The 14,449-nt window shown below is 40.1% G+C and overlaps 1 protein-coding gene across 1 annotated transcript; it reads left to right on the top strand.

Annotated features, from left to right (window-relative positions):
- The first annotated feature begins 2,697 nt into the window (after positions 1–2,697).
- Positions 2,698–12,602, top strand: snrpa1 (small nuclear ribonucleoprotein polypeptide A'). Its single transcript, XM_050052988.1, has 9 exons — positions 2,698–2,888; positions 5,007–5,154; positions 5,430–5,508; positions 8,179–8,225; positions 8,307–8,409; positions 8,737–8,816; positions 9,272–9,347; positions 10,726–10,819; positions 11,497–12,602. The coding sequence occupies exons 1-9, from the start codon at positions 2,807–2,809 to the stop codon at positions 11,661–11,663; spliced, it is 876 nt and encodes a 291-aa protein (XP_049908945.1). The 5' UTR covers positions 2,698–2,806; the 3' UTR covers positions 11,664–12,602.
- The last annotated feature ends 1,847 nt before the right edge of the window (positions 12,603–14,449 follow it).

Below are 14,449 nucleotides of genomic sequence, written 5' to 3'. Positions count from 1 at the left end.
CATCCATCACCTCTGCCTTCTTCTGTTGTTTGTCCATCAGCACCATGTCTGGTTGGTCAGTCATCACCAGTTTGTCAGTCTGGATCTGGAAGTCCCACAGGATCTTAGCTTGGTCATTCTCAACCACCTTAGGAGGTGTCTTCCATTGTGACCTTGGGACTTCCAGCCCATACTCAGTGCAGATGTTCCTGTACACAGGTGAAGATAATAAAAAGAAAACCACCCAGCTTTTTCAACCCTACAGATGATGATCTGTCCACACTTCACAGAAGCCACAGGTATGGTTGACCTTTGTAGGCGTGATGCCTGATGTGTTGGTGTGTGAGCTGTTATCAGTGTGTATCAGATTAGACTGATAGCTCTGGGCGATGCTGAGTGCTGCTGTTTGTCTAGCAGGAGTGGTGCTGGACAGAGCAGAAATCTGAACTGAGGAAAAATACAGGAAAAGTACAGACAGAAGAACCGCAGCACCAGCCGAGGCCAGTACAGTCCCAGGATTACTGGTCATATTGGGTCATGTTGCTCATTAGTATTCAGTTCTAGTGCAAGTTGTGTTATAGTTCAGTGGAAACTGAAGTCAGGCTGGTGGATGGATGTACATCTCAGCTGTGGCAAAGGTTTTTTTCAGTGTCATACCAACAGTCAGCATGGCTTTCTTTAATATTTAACCTTGGTAACGTTTCCACCCAAAATGAATCAAGTGTGACCATCGCTGTCTACAGCTTGATTTTGTCGTAACCAGATGAAAAAGAAACATTTGTCTGGATTGCTAAAAAATAGTTGTTACTGAGCCTTGAATTGTCCAACAACAGTGTTTTATTTTGTGGTTTCTATTTGACAAAGTCAGATTGATCTTGAGGGAGTACCAGGCTATCTGAATCTGCTTCAGTCAATTCTCAGTCACATTTTACTCAGTGTGCACGTTACAAATGACTGAAATGAATGAGAAAAATATGGCAGTGTCTCTCCAAACAGAGATTTATATTATGGAGACAGTGCTGGGACAGAATGGGTAGTGCTGGTGTAGCTACAGTTATGAGCTCTGCCTGTGCTGCACTGCAAAAAAAGGTGATTCCATAAAGTTGTGTTTTATTTCAGGATCATTATACATGTAGCCTCATTTCCACCACACACTTTCAGTCCAGCACCTTTGGAACCAGCAGTAAGCCTTCAGACATGGTACCTAGACCCTCGGTGCAGTAAGCCTTCAGACATGGTACCTAGACCCTCGGTCTGTTCAGACAGTCCTCACAAGGCAGAAGTGCTAGTTTTATTGTGTCTTATCTTTGCTGTGTTTTATCCTGCATGTTTTTATTTACTTGCTTTTATTTTACAATCATATGGTCACTGTGATGTTAGAAGGTTTTACATCCTGTCGACATGCCAAAACAATTATATAAGAGGAGTTTTAAGTGACTGTAACTATTTTATTTTTTGTAAGAAAAAAGAAAAAAAGTTTTTTAACTTAACCTTGACTCCTTGGTTATTTCAGTGTTGCTCCCCACCCGTTTTTAAAATCTCCTTGGTATATTCTACCCCCTCTTATAATTACATTTTATTTGTTCTTATCAAAGATAAATCATCTTGTCAAGAATGTTCTGCATCAGGGTAATAAACTTGTCTCAGGGGAACTGGTCCAGATTTGTTTTTGTAGAAGATATAACTTATTTTTGAGATGAAGTCAAGAACCTGGCATGCTTGTCAAATTTATAAACTCAGTCCTTGATCATATTGAAATGATCATTATGTCGTTCCTCAGTGTGTGACAGCTTGGTCTTTACACTCAGGTATTGTGGCTGCAGTTTTTTTTTTTTTTTTTTTTGGTGTCTGAGCTGCACCAGCCTGTTTTATCCTGGTGTGAGGTCGATTTAAAGCTGAGTTCAGTGTCGATGTCCAGAGGAGTAGTGGCTGTACTCTGCCCTCTGTGTGTGAAGCAGTGGTGCTTTGTTTTAGTTCACACACACATCTCAGTAGAGCATATTTAATTTATTATTTATTATTCATTTTATTACGGAAGCGTATTGCATTCACTTGACAAATAAAAAAAGCCCTGTTTTCTGAGTATTTTTTCCTGTTTTTTGGAGTAATTTATTTATTTTTTCTGTTTTTTGTGGTAATATTTTTCCTGAACGAGGAGACGATATACTTCAAAATTTCAACTACGGGGTCAATAAGGGTAAGGCACATAATTAGTTACAATTTTGACTGCATCCTTCTAGTGTAGGCCAATCGCTCAATGTAACAGGTTAGGTTAGTAACAGGTTGTAAAATCATGCCCATACACGTTTGTCAACCTAACCTGTTGCAGTATATCGTCTCCTCGTTCAGGAAAAAAATTACTCAGAAAAACAGAAAATATTACCACGAAAAACAGAAAAAAAATTACTGAGAAAAACAGAAAATATTACCACGAAAAACAGAAAAAAATACTCAGAAAAACAGAAAAAAATACTCAGAAAAACAGAAAAAATGACTCCTAAAAACAGGGCTTTTTTTATTTGTCAAGTGAATGCAATACGCGTCCGTATTTTATAGCTGTTAGATTTTCCTCTAAACTGTATTGCAGTACAGAGGTATGTAATGTGAGCATCGCTGCACTGTAATGCGCTCTGCTGCCTGCCTGGTGTCCTGTTGTTCTGTCCTCCGCCCGCTGGGGGCGCTGACACTCAATAAAGCCGCCTTTATGAGCACAGAGTGACCCAGGCCTTTGTTCCGGGAAACAGCGTGTGTGCAGCGTTACAAATCTCCGGGACCGCTTTACTGCCAAAATATTAATATTTAGTAATCGTCTGCTGTCGGCCTCGCGATGGTGAAACTATCTGCGGAGCTAATTGAGCAGGCAGCTCAGTATACGAACCCCGTGAGAGACAGAGAGCTGGATTTAAGAGGTGAGTTCAACTTTTCTCACCGCTGCACACTTGGACATGTAAAGTTAGCTAGCTCAGTCTTTACGCGGGCCTCACGCTGAACTCCATTCAAACACATGGTGTTAATACTTTCTGATATCAACAGCAAAATGCGTATGAAGGCCCGGGTAATAAGTGTATATTAGCCTTGTAGCTGCACCTCATAACGTTAGGTAGCGTCTGAAAGCTACACAGATGCACAGTGACTACAACCACTGTTGAGTGTCCACAGCAGCTTAAGAGTCAAAATAAAAGCGATACAGAAACAGTGAAGCCTTTGTCCTCGACTGAGAGCTGCTGTGAAACACTAAGAGTGAGTAAATTTAGTGGAAACACCGGTAGTTTTGTGCCCGGTTGTCAAAGTACGGGAGAACCGATGCTAGCTGATGTTAGCATAGCTTGCTAACATGTCTACCAGTGATGTGCCTGCCCGCCGAGAGTTGCGTGCACCTCACGGCAGCGCGCACAGACATTGTACTGATTTACAAGTAGTGTTTAAAAATCATAAAATCTTCCTTTGTTTTGTTATTACTGATAAGTTATCTGAAGTCAGCAGCTTATGAACGGTTAAAGCTGTGGTTTTCAAACTTCTTGTGCCCAAGACGTCACCAAAGGGGCAAAATAAAATCTTATGGCACACCTGTATTTATTTCTGTGCACAGCAGCCTCTATATGATGTGTTATCACTCGTCTTATCACGATGTAAATGATTGTTTTTATTTACCAATATTTAATGATAAGTGACAAACAACTATTACTCATGAAATGTTTAAGGAAATGATTCAAGAATTCATTTTAAACTTTTGTAAAACTACATCAAAGCACCAATAACACACCCATTTAAATGGGAAATAATAAGATAATGTGATGTGCCTCACACTCATAATTGCTACGCATGAACTGTGACAAATTGGTTGCCTGTAAAGGTCTTTTAAATTAAATAACAGTTCTTTATCTAGAGTTTGCCTCTTTATTAGTAAATGGGTGCCCACAACATACTGATACATTCAATTAAAAATCCATCTATAACTTTTTGTACAGGCTCAGATGAATATTGCAGTAAAAATGTGTGGTTATCACAAAATCCCACGATACACCTGGATTTGTATCAAGGCAAACCATTTGAGAAACACTGGTTTAGAGTCATAATTTGTATTATACTTTAGTAGAAGCAGCGTTTCCTTGACACAGTTGATCTGAAATCTGCAGGTTTTATTGATTAATCTCTCAATATTTCGGAGGGCGATCTCTGTGGTGTATAATTCATATTTGTGTTTTGAGGCATTTCTGACAATTACTTTAAAATGTTGTTCTGAAAGGAGTTTTTAAGTAAAATTAATGCCAGCAGTGGCGTAAGGTAGTTGTGATAAGGATTGCAGCGATATACCGGTTTCAAGGTATACTGTGATATAAAGTTGACAGTCGTCATACCGTGTACATTTGCTTATTGATGGAACTGGGGGGAAAAAATGAACTGGACATTGAATCTTCCTTTTTATTTTAGTAATTTTCTAAGCTGAGACTTTTTACAGAAACTTCCATCAACAAAAGCTGTAGTTATGATGGGCCCCAGTGCATGTTATAATGACACTGGACAACATCAACATACATATTTCCCAGCAGTCATTATTGTATATATGTGTATGACAACAAAATGAGTTCAAATGAGGGAAGTGTGTATTGTTATTGTTTTTTAAACACCTTATATGAATGATAATGATAATAATAATGAGACATATCAAAGACACTTTACAGAGAACAACAACAACGAAACAAAGAAAAAAAAACAGGTGGTGAAATAATCCATGAGAAGGGAAACAGGGAAGAGGGAGAAGAACAGGTTTTTAGAGGCTGCAGACAATATGAGTATTCGAAGAGAAATTGGAAGAAAAGAACCTCAGGCGTGCTGTGTCACTTTCCCATTGTTATCAACCATAAACACTTGAACCATTCTGCCATTTTTTTAATGAAAATAATTTTAAACTGAAACACACAGGTTATGGTTTTGTCGAAAAACATGTCTCTGTTTCATCATACTGAGAAAAAAATGTAATGAATGTTAGAAGTTCCTCTTCAACTTTGATGTTCTTCATCTCCCAGGTTATAAAATCCCAGTGCTGGAAAACCTCGGAGCGACTCTGGACCAGTTTGACACCATCGACTTCTCTGATAATGAAGTCCGAAAACTGGACGGCTTCCCTCTGCTCAAAAGACTGAAAACATTACTAATGAACAACAACAGGATTTGGTAAGTTCTGCTGCAACATCCTCTGATGTCATGAATGGAAATATGGTGATACTCAAATTAACCAAGAAGCAGTTCAAAGCTCTTACAGTTCAGATTTGGGGATTATAATTCATAGTTAAGTTGTTTATTTATTTATGCTCCAATAAGGTGGGTTCAGTATCGTACTTGCTATTCAGTAAATTTACTCCCATTAGGAGCACATTAAATGTTGTTTAGTATACCTGGCCACTCAGTACACGGCTGCATGCTTGTAACTTTATAAAATCTTTCTCCAGTCGTATAGGTGAGAATCTGGAGCACTCTCTGCCGGGTCTGACAGAACTGGTTCTCACAAACAACAACATTCAGGAGCTGGTGAGTACGTTTCAGCAGCAGAACAAATTTCACTGATTTACACCGAAATACCAGAAAAATATAAGTTCCTCCACAGTCTGACAACAACAAATCCTCCAAACATCTTATCCCTTTTAAGTTTTTTTGTTGTTGTTGTTGTTGTTGTTTATTTGTTTTGTCCACGCTGCTGGATTAAATATTATTAACATCTTAACAGCACATCAAACTAGCCATAAGAAATAATAACTTACTCAAAACACAGCTTTGTGACTTTGTGACCTGCCCACCAGAAACCTTGATATTTATACAACTTTACAGATGAATTATAAAAACCATCAGTCAGCTCAGCGGATGCAAGTGGATAGTAATTTGTGTTGGTGGTAAATCTTTACAAACTTGGTTGCTAAAAAGGGCTACGAGTTCCCCCAGCTGGCAGCCAACTGTATATCTGGTAGATAAATCAGAGTTGTGACTTAGCAAGCATGCAATGAATGCTGTTATGCCACCGCAAACTGGCGCCCTGGTGTTGGTGTGGATGGGGAGGGGGCTTTTAAATTGCATGTTGGGCTTAGCGGTTGATAATGGGCAGCCATAGAGTGTGCCAGTAAACCCGGAACTCCGTTAGCGCTTTTAGCACTTCCGGTTCTCTCGTCTAAAAGTCAATATGTTTTTTGAATGGGATTTTGGTAAAATGCCTCAAATAAGGTCTGTGGTTAACAAAAGCTTAAGCGAGTTTCAGGTTTTGTTCTACGACATAAAACACGTCAGTAAATACCCTACTTGTGAATTTTGAAGCTTTTACGTGTCGTAAAAAAGGCGGTTGCTAACAAGTTGCTCAATACGACTACAAACCCTGTCGGGGACATTAAACGTCATCACCCCCGAACAGGCGAGAGTGCTGGCAGTCCGCCATTACAGCTTCTTATTTAGCTTAAACAGTCCGATTTCCCCATTATACAATGTTTTTAAAATAAAGCGGCCGAAATGAGTTGAAACCTTAGTGGCGGTGACGTCAAGAATCATGCGACCGTGGAGTAGTCATGTAGTCCGTTAAAGCCTAACGTTAGCTTTTTACTTCTGGCGATCGCATTTAAGCTTCAGGTATGAAAGGTGTTCATATGTGAAGATTATCTCGCTGAACAAAACCTGTAAGTATCATAAACTTGTGTTAGCCACAGAGCTTATTTTCTGACATAATCCAAAACGCAATGCAAAAATCACATTCACTTTCTCTTCCGGGAACCAGCACGATGCTAAACTTCGGGTTTTAACGTCAGCTCTGGCACACTCTATTGGCAATGGGCGATGGCACTGACCCAACCCTAAACTGGATGTCCAGATTTCCTCAGAATCCAGCAACATGGGACATATTGTGTTTTCCACACCTACTGTCCCCTTCTACTGCAAACTAACTGCGGCAGTAGCTCAGTTCATAGGGACTTGGGTTGGGAACCGGAGGGTTGCCTGTTCGAGTCCCCGTCCGGACCAAATATGGAGCGTGGACTGGTGGCTGGAGACGTGCCAGTTCACCTCCTGGGCACTGCCGAGGTGACCTTGAGCAAGGCACCGAACCCCCCAACCGCTCGGGGTGCCTGACCAAGGCAGCCCCCTCACTCTGACATCTCTCCACTTTGTGCATGTATAGGTCCTGTTTGTGCATGTGTGTGTCTTTCGGACCTGTGTGTTATTGACAAGCAAGAGTGAAAACATTGAATTTCCCCTCAGGGGGATTAATAAAGTATAAAAAATTAAATTACACTGATACTCTCAGGTAACTGCGGATAGCTACTAGGGATGGGCATCAATTTTCGATTATCAATGATTGATTGTTAAGGATTTTGATCGATCACAAATAATTTTGCTCGGTAGTCGCAGTGTTTCCCCTACAATGCTACAGGCCCGGCGAGCCGCCGTGCCTACGAGACCCCCTGCCCGACCTATGCCAGGCAAAAAATCATAAACAGACGGAGGCTCTCATCGCTCTCCAAAACCTCGGTGGCTTCCCTTGAGGCCTCTGAAAACGCCAGTGTGCCCTGGCTGGCAACGGTTGTAAACACCCAGGGGTGAACTGCGCATGCGCGCCATTCTTCCTCTTTGGCCTGGGTGTTTGAAGCTCAAAACTGGGGCAGCTGCGCTCTCTTGTGGCGACAGTCTGCACTGCACTTTTGCTGCGCTCTCTTGTGGCGACAGTCTGCACTGCACTTTTTTGTTTTTGTACTCGCTTATTAATTAATCGATAATTGATCATTATTTCTTTTGATGGTCAAATAATGAATTTTGATCATTTGCCCATCCCTAATGGCTACCAATAGCTACCGGGACAAGCAAGCGCTATCCTCCTCCTGTTTTGGTTGCATGATGGTTGATGCACTTTCTTTGTGCCATAAATCGAGCATGGGTCTTGAGGAGTTGTAGCATTTATTCACTGACAAATAGCCTGAACTGTACACACACTGCACTGCTACATTAACTCCTTGCTCCGACTTTCACTGTCACACATCATCATCACTCACGCACACTTTCTCTTTATTTTCGACCACACACTGGCTATGCACACAATCTGGCGCTGTGATGTGGTCCAGTAGGTGCTGGTTGTGTAGGAGCCAAGGCCATATTGATGCTGGGTTTCAGTACCCTAATCATCAAACACTTTTACTGTAGTTTTCTAAATCATTATTGTTTAATGTGCAGGGTGACTTGGACCCTCTGGCCTCAGTGAAGACGTTGAACCTTCTCAGGTATGGATCATCAACACTGTGATATAATTTGTTTACAGCTGAATGAAGATCACACGTTTGTAATAATCACTGAATTTCCAGCTTGTTAAGGAATCCAGTGACAAACAAGAAGCATTACAGGCTCTACGTCATCAACAAAATCCCACAGATCCGTGTGCTTGACTTCCAGAAGGTAAAGCTCAAGGTAAGAAGAACGGAGCAGGTATATTTTTTAACAGCCATTTAAAATGTGAGATATGGGACTGTACATATTTCAAGGCCTGGCATGAGCTGTGAGTTATGGATCACATGTATTGGAAGCTAAAACACCAGGGCATTTCCCTTTAAGCATCACAGTGGTTATTAATGATGTGCTAAAGTCTTCTAACCTGGAGATATCGTCCCATTGAACATCTAAAGAAGCTCTGGTGTTATGTACATTTTCCTGCCTGGCCTTGCTCCCCCTCTTGGATGAAAGCTTCAGTCTGTACTTAATGAGGCTTTTCACTTTAACTGTGTGATATCGTCATAGGAACGCCAGGAGGCAGAGAAAATGTTCAAAGGCAAACGAGGTGCTCAACTTGCAAAGGATATTGCCAGGCGAACGAAAACGTAAGATGAAAGTCCACGTTAGACAGCAGCTCCTCAGAATCACTGGATCCTGGCTGATAGAACCGGTTCAATCATGAAAACAAAAAAAAAACACATACTGTCACCACCGGTCATTTACAGTTCATCTGTTTGAATGATTTAAGAGTATGCCACATACAAAAAACCCTTTAAAACTCTGTGATCTGCACCAAAAACTGATCCCTTGTTCCTCGTCCCCACAGTTAAAACACACCTTGTTTGGTAAAGGTCATGACCCCTACGCGGGCCGTAACTCTACTGTTAAAAGCTGAAGTCAGAGACGTTCACCACAGTGTTGCTCAGGACTGCTGTCTAAGGACGATGTATCAGAATACTTGACTCAAGAAAAGATACTATACATGAGATTACTACATTGGTTGAGAGGTCAGAGAAGCCCGTGTGTGTCCATGTCGTCTAACTGAGGTGTGTTCTTTCAGGTTCACTCCGGGAGCGGCAGCACAGCTTGAGAAGAAGAGGACGGGGCCGTCTCAGGCTGACGTGGAAGCCATCAAGGTTCAGTTGTTTAAAATGTTGGCACTGTGTTTTTGGGGTCGTTATGTTTTGACAGCTGAGCTTGAATTCCCATCCCTCCTATTATTCAGGCAGGTGAGCCGGTGTTGCTACACCTGCATGAGCAGCCTGTGCTGACGGCATCATGGTGTTAAATCCAACTTGTATTGCATAGATAGAGTCGATGTCTAGTCGTGGTTGAAGACGAAGTTGGTGAGGGGGGGGATCAGCCCTTTTTTCAGCCTGTAAATGCTGGGAAGCGCCGTTTTTAAACTCACATATGTGACACTATTAGATTTTTTTACTGAATACTATGGATGTTTCGAGACCGTTGTTTTACAGTCTGCTGTAACATTGTCACGCAGGGATTTACAACCTCAAGAACTACAGGTCCTTGGAGTCTCACAACTTTTTTATAGTTAGATAGCCGTTTCAGGGCTGATTCTCTTTAAACAAAAAGGAATTTACTCTTAAACTAAAAGGTCTTTCTGTGTAGGGATCCTTTCAATCATGTTGTCAGATACTTAAAATCACAGTCTGAGCGTGTCAGTGGCAAAAACAAGAACTTTTAGTGAACATGAAGGTTGAAAACAAGCTATTAACTCTTGATTTTTAAGTTTATTTGACATGCAGAAAGCATCGTAACAAATGCTGTGTTGCCCCCTCAGTGTAGAGGGATGTGACATAATGTGGGCGTTTCCGTAAACTCTGACTGTATCTATTAGTAATGAGTAATGTGACAACATGATTGACATAATGGCCTGCTATGTTTGCAGTGACAAAGCCACTTCATACTATATTCCGCTTGGGAGTGGCTTCTGAGTCAAGTGCAACACCTAGTGGTAAAATCTGGTACTCCAGTCCAGTGTTTGGCTTAATATCAAACTGGTTTGAAAGTTTTACACTGGTCCAACTCAAATGTTGAGACTGCCAAAGAGGTGCCACTTTATTTTATATTTTATGCTCATAACATGTTGGTCACAATGTTGAAGCATGTTCCAGTCGATACGATATTATCACATTTATTATTATTATTATTTATTTATTTTTTTTATTTTTTTAAGAGATTTTTTGGGGGCAATTTTAGCCTTTAATGGATAGGACATGCAGCAAAGGGCCACAGGCTGGAGTCGAACCCGGGCCGCTGCGGCAACAGCCTTGTACATGGGGCACCTGCTCTACCACTAAGCCACCGACGCCTCAATATATTATCACATTTATGAAATAATGGTTATACAGCAAGACAGAGATGAAGCACCACTGATGTATTAAAATAACCAAGATGGAGATTCAGATCTTGTTCAATCTAAACTGATCCCTGAAAATATTTTCAATAACAGGTCGGACCATATTAACTGAGATTTACATGTTTGCATTTCAGAATGCCATCGCTAACGCCTCATCGCTGGCAGAGGTGGAGCGGTTGAAAGGAATGCTGCAGGCTGGTCAGATCCCAGGACGAGAGCTGAGACAAGGTCAGTGCTCACCAAATACTAATGCACAACTTCCCTGATACTGTACAACCTGGTGGACATTTCTAAGTTTTCAGTTATCCTTTTGGATTTGGTTAAACACATTTGGACAGAATTACTTTCATTGTTATTCAGAGATGACAAATCTGTCAGCGGGGGCAGTAATACTTCCAGCCATTAACAATAGTAGTCCCTGAATAGTCGTCGTTATCCAGAGCCGGATGTGTCTTCTTCCTCTGTGCCGTAGAGCTCCATTGTTAAACTCATCAATGAGCTGCTCTGGTGCACCGGTGACATGTTTCTTCATCACCATGAACACAAACTGTAATTTATTTTAGCTCAGTCCCACAAACACCTGCTGCACCATGTGTGGATTAATCCACAGCTGAAAATAGTCCCCACAAATGTACTACTTCCTCCAATTTGAAACAGCTGTAACAATGAAACCATGTATTTGTGGTGGTTTTAAAGACTTGCATCTTCAGTAGGAACCAATGGGCTTTGAGCTGAGACAGTTGGAACGTGTTGTAACACAGACTAAGAAAAATCCAGGATAAGAGCAGCGTTTCCCTTTTTAAATTAATCTGAATTTGAGTTTTTCTTTTTTTTAATAACCTCAATGTATTCTGAGGATTCACTGATGGATGAATGTTTATTTATAAACATGTTGATAAAATCAGGTGCAGCTGGGATGGTGGAGGAGGAGGAGGAAGAGGAGGAGGGTGAGGCTGCACAGATGCCGATGGGGTCACATATGGGTGGAGCTTCTGGAGAGGAAATGATTGAGGGTGAACAAGAGGAGGATGAAGAAGACATGGAGGAAGAGCCTCCTGTGAATGGCTCCTGAGAACCTGGATGAATTTTTGTTTTGTTTTTTTATTTCTGTGTTGTAATTTCTTGCGTTGGATGTCCGTCTAGCAGGACTTTTTTATTTTGTAAAATGACATTCATTAAACTGAATTCTTATACCGCCGTGTGGCCAGTTTCTTTAAGCAGTCAGCTGACGGTCTGAGCTGAATGTGGAGCAGCTATAGAGTCTGTTAATGTCCCGTAACTTGAGATGTTAAAAATCCAAGTTTCAGAATTTTCATAAAAATAAATTCCGGTTGGTCAAATTCAGATCCAGAAATTCAAGTCAAAAAAATTTCAAATGGTAACCTCTGTCCTACCCAGACAGGAAATGCTATCAAGTCTGACTGCAGTCAAACTGACTCCTTGTCTATCAGCTCATGGTCTGTCAGTCATATGATCCAAGAACACCGCTCGGAAATTTAAATCCAAAAATGACTACTGGGGAGAACGACAGGGCTCCAGTGAGTCGTCCAGTTTGGGGTGTATCTGATGTTATTTGAAATACTCGACTAGAATTTTTTAGATCTGAAATTTGAGCAACTCTGTCTATTTTTTTTAATTTAATTGCAACTCTTTAATTTTTAATATACTAATTTGTTAACATTGAAAAAAAAAATCAACTTTTGAAATTCATAATCAAGAAATTTTGTGTTTAACTTTCATAGAGGTGAATATGGAACAAATGAGTCTACATACACGGTTTTCAAAATAAAATATTTAAATGCTGTGAGTTCAGTGGTGTTGAAATATCAGTTAAGTTTTCAGTTGCTGTTAAAAATTAGATATTTCAGTCTCTGCTTCTGTGTGTGTCTTTAAAATGTGTTCACCCTCTTTTTTTTTTTTACTATTATGAACAGAAAACGATAATTTTATGTCAAACTGTAAAACATCTACACATTTATTTTTTAAATAAATAAACATTGTTTGCACAGTATTCACTTCTTCAGATCAGTGATTTGTAGGTGCACCTGCAGCAGTTACAGCCTTGAATGTGAGTTGATGTGTGTCGATCAGCTTTGTTCTTTTGGACAGTTGAGTTTGTCCCTGTTTGTCAGGATGGGACTTGTAGAGCTGCAGCGTCTCTTTGCAGAGCTTGTTTTGTTAACCAGTCTGTTCCATTCTCATCCATCAGGGAGTGTTGGTTCTGTTCATGTGGGTTCCTGTGTAGTGACAGTAGGGATGAAGGGAAAAGAGGAGGTGGACCAGTGAGCAGAACAAGCTCTATAAAGATCTGCAACTCCCGTTAAGCAAATCAGAATTCAATAGTTTGGGATAAAGCAGTGAAAGAGAGGCAAGATGAGTGAAACTGAAATATGGGAGAGGTTTCTGTGTAATTTAAATCAAGTCAATTCAACATTTTGAAAGGGGCAGGTCGAGGAAACAGTTGATTTTGACAGGATAAATCTTGGATATTCCAATTTCAGTAGCACAACTGAGATAATAGAAAAGCATCCAACTGGCTCATGTGACAACTGTCCAGAGCAGTGGTGGGATGTCAGTGTATTCACACAAGTACTGCAGTGGAATAGAATAAATCTTTATCGTCCGCCATCGGGAGAAACTTGTCTTGGGCTCACCAAACCCAAAAGACAACATTGTAAAAAGCAGACAAAGAGTACGACAGGCATTTAACGTCATTACACTTAGACATTAGATCAGATCACAGTCTGTCTGTGGTTTAAAACTCATCAGTCACTTTGTTGAGTTAGGGATACTGATGACACTCAGGATCAAGGACATTTTAAATACATTTTTATATGCCAGAGGGACTCTATAGCGCCTTCCAGAGCTTGAGAGCTCAAACTGGCTTAAGAGAGGATGGAAGCTTCCTGCCATGATGCTCCTCGCTTTCTTCCTCATCCTCTTTGTAAAATGTTGGGTCAAAGGCTTTTGTGGCTTGGCAATATATTTTCTCTACTAATATTATTCAAAGACTTAAGTTACTATATGTTACATAGTAAGATTTTTGCACACAAAACGTTAAAAAAATGTACAAGTGCAGCCGAAACAATTAGTCGATTGACGGAAATTAGTTGGCAGCTATTTTGAAAAATAATTTGTCTTCTTTTATTCAAAAACATTTTGTGATTCTAACTTCTTAATTATGACAATTTGCTTTTTCTTTATATATATATATATATATTATTTTTTTATGGGAGTGGCTGGATGGGGGCGGGTGACTTTGTTTTGTTTTCATTTTTAAATTTATTTTTGTTTTATTATTTTCATTTAAAAAATAAAAATAATTTTTTTTAACCCTTCCCAAAGCTACAAACACTTGTCCTTGAGCATCCTTGGGTGACGTGGAAAATGCATGACTCTCCCTCCACCATAAATTAGTTATTAGATTTTTAAAACTTAACCTTCAAGATTTGAAATTAAAAGTTGAAGAGGAAATCCTGGAGCTGACAAAAGCCTTGATCTTTTACTCTTGTGCGTGCTGGTTAGTTTGTGCAATGGGGTTATTTTCTGGCCAAATTTTAAACGAGACATAAAGAGGTTTTATTTATTTATTTTTGTTGGTTGCAAGATGTGTCTAAGGACTGTCAGAAATTTGTAAATCCAACAGTTATTTCTGTTTTTACAGTTTCAGACTGTGATAAATGTTGTGATCTTGCAGATTTTTTAAAAGATTGGTAGTAAAATAAATACAACTTACAACCATTTAAATTTGTATGCCCCTCCCCTGAGCCGAAATAAAAAATCTAAGTCCCCCCCCAGTGCTTAAAAAAAAACTTGACATGCCTCCCCTCACAAGTAACGAACAGTCCCTAATTTATT

Source organism: Epinephelus moara, chromosome 1, assembly GCF_006386435.1.
Source record: "Epinephelus moara isolate mb chromosome 1, YSFRI_EMoa_1.0, whole genome shotgun sequence".
Lineage (NCBI taxonomy): Eukaryota > Metazoa > Chordata > Actinopteri > Perciformes > Serranidae > Epinephelus > Epinephelus moara.
Note: the sequence above shows the minus strand (reverse complement) of the source record. Positions and strands in the feature narration are given on the sequence as shown.

Excerpts from the sequence above, each read along its gene's own strand:
- snrpa1 (XM_050052988.1), top strand. The coding sequence starts at position 2,807 with ATGGTGAAACTATCTGCGGAGCTAATTGAGCAGGCAGCTCAGTATACG. Across the intron at positions 5,509-8,178 it reads ACAACAACATTCAGGAGCTG|GGTGACTTGGACCCTCTGGC; the intron begins GTGAGTACGTTT and ends TTTAATGTGCAG. Across the intron at positions 10,820-11,496 it reads AGGACGAGAGCTGAGACAAG|GTGCAGCTGGGATGGTGGAG; the intron begins GTCAGTGCTCAC and ends TGATAAAATCAG.